General features: G+C 50.5%; 1 protein-coding gene across 2 annotated transcripts; it reads right to left on the reverse strand.

Moving 5' to 3' along the window:
• Positions 1–364: 364 nt before the first annotated feature.
• On the reverse strand, positions 365–5,847 carry LOC147998351 (uncharacterized). Of its 2 annotated transcripts, XM_087601236.1 has the most exons (5): positions 5,490–5,847; position 5,196; positions 3,364–3,520; positions 1,559–1,604; positions 365–584 (listed from the first exon to the last, which is right to left on the reverse strand). In XM_087601236.1, exons 1-5 carry the CDS (start codon positions 5,838–5,840, stop codon positions 462–464), a joined length of 678 nt encoding a protein of 225 aa, XP_087457362.1. In that variant the 5' UTR covers positions 5,841–5,847; the 3' UTR covers positions 365–461. The 2 variants fall into 2 exon arrangements, with proteins under 2 accessions (XP_087457362.1, XP_087457361.1); XM_087601235.1 differs by lacking the exons at position 5,196; positions 5,490–5,847 and having other exon boundaries at positions 3,364–5,144.
• Positions 5,848–7,571: the final 1,724 nt, after the last annotated feature.

Genomic DNA, 7,571 nt, shown 5'->3' on the forward strand with positions numbered 1-7,571 from the left:
ATGAACAACGTCCCAAAAAGTTTCTCTCAGAGTCAATGGTGCCTATGGAATTCCATGTGGGGCTAGAACCAGCTCTGCCTGGATGAAGGCTGGCTTTTCTTGGGGATTCTGCATGTCCTTCTTGCACATCTGGGGAACAATATGATCAGGGTGTGGAGGGAGAGTTCATGATAGAGGAAAAAGCAGTGTATGGGTCAATGCAAACTCACTGTGACAGGTGACAATCTTCTGGGACATTAAATGGCTACTGTGGTCACTCAGCAACATCACCCCACACAAGGAGGCCTTGTCTTTTATTTAAATGTCATTTTCTCAATAATTGCCACGCATGCCGTACTAATCCAGAAGACACAGGAAGCAAATAAACAGAGAATCTATTTATTTCAAATACAAGTGCTTAGGGGATAAAGAGGCAATAACATGTTGGTGGAAGAAAGCAGGCGTCTGCCAGTGGCTCTAGGTCAAGGGTGGTACACTAGGGCTCCTGCGCCATCTTCAGAGAGAGGTGGAGTATTCCCAGGAGGAGCACCACCTGACTGACTTTGTTCTCTCCTGAAGTGTTCTCTCCTCTTCTTAAACCATCTCTACAGTGAGAGGGAAGAGGGATTTATTCTGAATAGTAAGCAGGACTGTAATCAGAAAGCACATCGTGTAACAATAGTGGCCCTCTGTAATTTATATCAATATAACTTATATTAATATTGTCTTGCTCAGAAGAACCTGGTGTCTCACTGTTCTAATTCTGTGAGGGGCTGAAGGGCTGGTAGAGGGTGTAGGGCTTGCCTAGAATGTGAGAGGCCCCCAGACTTCTGGCTCCAGCAAAATGCACACCTGGTTTCTCTGTCTCTCCGGTGGAGCCCTCTGCAGATACTTATCACCCCCTTGGGCAGTGCAGATGCACTCCCGAGACTATAATGATGGGTGTGGTTATCTTCATGGCTTCACTAGGCACTAGCCACAGGACCAGGCATTTGGAATGTCTCCTTTCCACATTCCCACAGGTGCCTCTTGGGCTTATCAGCTCTCGCAGTGACGGGCTCTTCTGTGAGTTACCCCCGTAAGGTATATTCCTTGTGAAATGTGCCCAGCAGGCATAGAGAGCTTTCTGAAGTTCTTTTCTACCCACAAGACTAGAGTTCCAGAAAGTTACTTTGGGGCACCTGCAGAGATGGCCTAAAGATTACCAGCACCCATGACTCCAAAGAGTCTGAAATCCATTCCCAGAAACCATGCTTCCTGGTCACGATGATCTATGACTCCAACTATGAACACCCAGAATCCTCTGACAGCCACAGGCACACACAGAAATGTGGCACACGCACACACACACACACACACAAAAACACAGACACACACACACACACGGAGGGGGATAGAGAGAGAGAGAGAGAGAGAGAGAGAGAGAGAGAGAGAGAGAGAGAGACTTTAAAAGAAATATAAAAAAATAGGTACGGTAAGACAAAAGGAACACTATACCTTCAGTAACAGGACAACTATATCAGAGACATGAAGAAAGTTCTTTAATGACAGTGTTGTCACCTTTTTGTGTCTTACTCACCTGCACTTTGGCCTCACTCACGCCCATCACCCTTGCCAGCTCTTTTCTGAAATGAGGGAAAAGGCAGATGTTCATTATTTAGTACCACAGATGCGGTAAAGGATGTAAAAGACACTTTACATTTATGAAAATATTTGTCTCAATGTCCAACCCTCTAGGACACTCAATTTCTGCAGGTGAGTTTAGTTCGTTAGCAAGGCGCTATCAGTAGACACAAAAGCCTAAGCACATATCTAGTAAAACACTTAAAAACAGGAACGCAGGCATAAACCAGTCTGAAGAAATGCAGTAGCACTGGCTGTGGTGGAGCTTAAAGCTGTGTCCGACGAGCGCAGTACAGAGCAAGAACTACGGACCAAATGCACAGGTGAGAAACCTGTGTGAGGCCCTCTTAAAGATGGAAGGATGAACTCAAATGAAAGAGGATTGCTTCCGGGAACTCATACGAGGACTCCTAACAGTCAGTGCACATAAAGAAGTCCAGGGTGCTGATGATCGGGAAAACTGCATGTTACCCTGCTTCATTTACTGTGGGAGGGCGAGCTCGCATGTGCATTTGTGCTGCAGCTTGTGGCCACAGTATACTCGTGAAGGTCAGAGCAAGCCTTGAAGGACTTGGTTATCTCTGGGTCCCAGGCCTTCATGACCTTTTATGTCCTGAGCCACCTCAAGAGTCCCGATTAATGAAATGATAAATCACACCACACACAAAAGAAATGTTACAAAATCTCTAGGTGCTGGCCACACAGTTGTGAGTTCCCAGCAGGAGGGAGACATAAACAAGGGTTCTCTGCAAGTTCCAGGCTACCCCTGCTACAGCTGGGAGACCCTGCAGAACACCATCAGAAGGAAAGAGACACAAAACAAAAACTAGGCCTAAACCAGCAGCAGAAAGAACCTCCTGGAGAGTGGGCTGTTTTAGTTACATAAACTAGGAATGACCATGAATGACCTCCCTTCCTCCACCTTCAAGAGGTGGGGTACAGACATGGCTGGATTGATGAACAGATTAATTTTCTGTGTTGCCTTAGGCTTCTTGTCTGCAGCTCAGGCCTCCTGGAGCTCACCACCTTAGCCCAAGCTTGGCCTTCTCAGTGATGAGATTACAGGCAGAGGCCTGTGCCCAACACGGGCTTATCTTTATGGACAGTTCTCTTTGGGCAGAGCACTAAATTGTCATAAAACACTAAAAACGGCAGTAAAGAGAAAGGTGCTGCCGACATGTTTATACAAGGAATACACAGGATATTAAATGTATCAGCACATTGACTGACTGTCACCCATCTCATCCCTACCACACCTCAGGGTCCCGAGGCTGTCCTAACAGGACCTTACTTAGATCAGCAGACAGTGACAAAGTTTTTAACTTGCTCCAAGTAGATACCACAGAGAAGGGCTTCACTGCCTTCTGCATAGCTCCCAGCCCCTTCCCAGAACCCTAGGACAGCAAGCCTGGGGTCTGGCAGGCTGGATCACTTCTCTTAGTTTTAGCCTTAGTTCTAGAAGGCAAAATGGAGGCAGACTAAACCTTCTTGCTGGAGGCAAGCCTGCTGAACTGATTTCCAAGCTCAGGACACACAGCCTGGAAGGAGAGAGCCAAGTCCTTCAAGCTGTCCTCTGACCTCCAAATGTTAGCCACAGCTCCCCGACTCCAAGAAGAAACCGTCCACAACCCCACAAAGTCACTTCAAATGTAATTTGAAGTTTCTAATGAATGAAGAGAAGGACAGCTACCAGAGAGTCAGAGGCTTCTCTGTAACAGCTTGCTCCCTCCTCAGAGAACTGAAGCCACACCATGTGCTTACCTTTCTTCAGCACTGAGATAGTGATTCCTCTGGAAAACGCGTTCCAGCTCCTGCAGCTCTGGGTCTGTAAATCTGTCATGGAGATGGCGGCGAGGCACCAGCACTGGCTCAGGCTGTACAGTGGTCGCCGAAACTGCCACCGGCCTTATGGGAGGTGCTGCATTTGGTATGGGCCGTACACAGTTCATCCCGACTGGTGAAGTCTGTTCACGGGGCACTGGCACATGTGGTGTGCTAGACTCCTTAGCTGGTATATGCTGTGCATTGGACACAGATACTGGCATAGGCTGTGCTTGGTGCACAGTGAATGGCATAGGATGTTCGTGGGGCACAGGAGGAAGCAATGACTGTACATGGGGCCCTGGCCCAGGCATACGCTCTTTGTGAGGCACAGTGGGTGGCATAGTCTGTGCAGTGGGCACAGTAACAGCCATAGACTCTGACTGTGGCACAGAATTAGGCAATGTCTGTACACAGGGCACAGGCCCACGTATACGCTGTGCATGAGGCACAGTGACTGGCATAGGCTGTAGGGGGGACACAGTATCAGCCATAGACTCTGACTGTGTCACAGGAGGAGGCAATATCTGTACGTGGGGCACACATATACGGTGTGCGCGAGGCACAGTGGTTGGCTTAGGCTGTATGGAGGACACAGTAACAGGTATAGACTCTGACTGTGTCACAGAAGGAGGCAATGTCTGTACACGGGGCACAGGCCCACGTATACGCTGTGTGTGAGGCACAGTGACTGGCACAGGCTGTACCTGGGGCACAGGCACAGGAACAGGCATAGACAGTGCCTGGGGCACAGGAAAAGGCATAGACAGTGCCTGGGGCACAGGAAAAGGCATAGACAGTGCCTGTGGCACAGGAAAAGGCATAGACAGTGCCTGGGGCACAGGAAAAGGCATGGGCTGTACATGGGGCACTGTAACAGGCATGGGGTGTACATGGGGCACAGGCATAGGCATATGACGTGCATGAGGCACAGTGAGTGCCATAGGCTGTACATGGGGCACAGAATCTGGCATAGGCTGTACATAATGCCAAGGAATGGGCATGGGCCGTACATGAGGCAGAGAAATGGGCACAGGCTGTACATGGGGCACTGTGATTGGCATAGCCTGTGATCTCGGAGCAGTAAGTGCCATAGCCTGTGATGGGGGAGTAGTAACTGGCACAGGCTGTACATGGGGCACTCTGACTGGCATAGCCTGTGATAGAGGAGCAGAAACTGGCACAGGCTGTACATGGGGCACTCTGACTGGCATAGCCTGTGATGGAAGAGCAGTAAGTGGCACAGGCTGTGCATGGGGTACTCTGATTGGCATAGTCTGTGGCGGGGCAGGAGTAACTGGCACAGGCTGTGCATGGGGCACTCTGGTAGGCACAGCCCATGGTGTGGGAGCAGTAAGTGGCACAGGCTGTGGTGGGAGAGCAGTAACTGGCACAGGCTGTACATGGGGCACTCGGATAGGCATAGCCTGTGATGGGGGAGCAGTAACTGGCACAGGCTGTACATGGGGCACTCGTATAGGCATAGCCTGTGATAGGGGAGCAGAAACTGGCACAGGCTGTACATGGGGCACTCTGACTGGCATAGCCTGTGATAGAGGAGCAGAAACTGGCACAGGCTGTACATGGGGTACTCTGATTGACATACCCTGTGATAGAGGAGCAGTAACTGACACAGGCTGTACCTGGGGCACTCTAATTGGCATAGCCTGTGATGGGGGAGCAGAAACTGGCACAGGCTGTACATGGGGCACTCTGATTGGCATAGCCTGTGAAGGGGGAGCAGTAACTGGCACAGGCTGTGCATGGGGCACTCTGGTTGACATAGCCTGTGGTGGGGGAACAGTAACTGGCACAGGCTGTGGTGGGGGAGTAGTAAGTGGCACAGGCTGTGGTGGGGGAGCAGTAACTGGCACAGGTTGTACATGGGGCTCAGGAATGGGCCCAGTGGGGTCCTGGGACACAGTGGTTGGCACAGGCTGTGCTGGGGGCACAGCAGGTGGTATAGCCTGTACTTGGGGCACAGTAATGGGCATAGGCTGGACCTTGGGCACACTGATTGGTATAGGCTGTACACTGAGCGCAGGAATGGGCACAGGCCGTACAACAGGTACCTTTAGGGGCACCGACTGTACCCGGGATTGCACAAGTTGTATCCGTTGTACACGGGGAATCAGTACTGGCACTGGCTGTACATCCTCCATGCCCCACCTACACTCAGGGACTGGCTTCTGAGGCCGACTCTCATTCTTCTGCCTACTGCTGCTGGCACCCTCTTTGTCCCAGTCATTCCTGATGCCTGAAGTTCCTACAGCAGAAAGATTTTCTCCATCACTCCCCGTTCTGTCCCTTTCTCCCAGTTCTTCTACTTCTCCCCATTTTGTTGCTGAAGCCTCCTGCCCAGGGGACGACCGTTCACTCTCTTCCCCATTTCTTCCCTCTCCAGCGGGCAAGATCATCTGTGCTTTCGCACCTGAAAGGGAGGAAACAGACAAAGATCACGTGACTGGACCTAGCGTGGCTGCAAAGCCGCCATGACGTTAAGGCACGCAAAGCCTGCAGCACACAGAGCCTGTCCTGGCAGTCTCCTTTCCTCATGGATGTGGCCAACCCACCAATCCCAGCATGTACTGACCCTTTTGCTTTTCCTCCTCAGGTCCCACATGGGGTGGGTAGTTGGTGTTTTCATGCTCCATGACCTGGATCCCATCAAAGGCGCTTGAGCTCCGCAGTCCCTTGAGCTTCTTCAGATTCTGAGCTGGAGCCCCCTAGAGTTCCGGGAGGAGAGAGCTACTAGACCAGGAAGGACTCTTTTGTAGCCTCGGGGGGTGGGGGGGGAAGTACCCGAGGTGATCTTATCCAATCAGGGCGCCCCTTCCTGGCTTCCGGGCTTGATTGACAGTTGCTCTTGGTTGAGCCTCTGAGGAATAAAACTATGAACACTTGCGAGCTGCACTGAGAGTGATGTGCTTGTAAGGAGGGGACAAGTAAGCTATAGGTGGAGCCTTCCAAGTTGCAACTTGGAGGGTCCCTTTGCCTTGGTGAAGTAACTTCCGAGGGAAGTGAGCCTCATAACCGGAAGTAACAGTAGATTCCCCCGAATAGCTCTGTAAACAATGAGAAATGTGTGAAAAATACACAGTGGTCTAGGGGACGTGATTGTGTCCCTGAACCTTGGCATAGACCCAATATTCCGAAAATGGGTTTAACTGGCAGGCTCTATGGGCTTACACAGAAAGTTAAGCATGCATACATAGTACATCGCGTGGTTTCACATTCTGTCTTTACAGGAGTTTGGGCTGAATTGCAGGGCCTGCTGGCTAGGTAGAAAGATTAGAAGGCTCATCATCTTCCTCAGGGCTACCGGGCGAGTGGGGATGGACAGGGAGAGTGGCGGGGACAGGACACTGGACTTTAGTACAAATGTCAAGCTTTGAGAAGTGCTGGTAAAAACTGTGAGACTTACCATTTCAAGCTGAGCTTCCTCACATTTGTCTAGAACACATGCGTGCCGTGATCGTGTGTGCGCGCGCGCGTGCGCACACACACACACGCACACACACACACACACACACACACACACACACACACACACACAAATATAATCTTCCATCCTCCAAAAACACTTCTAAAATCTCTAAATGATGAGTGTCAAGGGCAGGATTTAGTGCCTTGGCCTCGATCCCAGAACTGTCAATCAAGCAGTCCCTTCACTGGCTTGTGGCTAGTCTGATCCAATGGTGGCCACCTTTTCCCAACATTCTCCGGTCACCATAAGACCAGAAAGTCCCTAACTATCTAGCATATGCAACCAAGGTCCTTACTTAGTGTGGAAGTATTTGGGAGCCCTGTTGCCAGAGTAGGAGTTTTTCTCTCACCAACAGGCTAACCTCAGGGTTCTCGTAAACTATCTCAGGAGCAATTCTGCTCAGATATGTTCCCTCTCATTTCCTGTATTTCTTGGTATAACAGGAAACTACCCTTGACAAGGTGTTTGGGAGCTGATGATTGTCTTTCTGAATCTGCCCAACTTTGAAATGACCCCCGTTCAGGACCGGAGAATGTAGCCCCACTGACAGAATGCTCGTGTAGCGCGCATACAGCACTGGCTTAGCTTGTTCCAACTGGTCAAAGCCATTGTTCATCCCTCTGTGATGCCTGTTATGTGGCCATCCAAGAGTGAGAGGCAA

The sequence above is a fragment of the Rattus norvegicus genome, chromosome X (genome assembly GCF_021556685.1).
Source record: "Rattus norvegicus strain SHRSP/BbbUtx chromosome X, alternate assembly SHRSP_T2T, whole genome shotgun sequence".
Taxonomy (NCBI): Eukaryota; Metazoa; Chordata; class Mammalia; order Rodentia; family Muridae; genus Rattus; species Rattus norvegicus.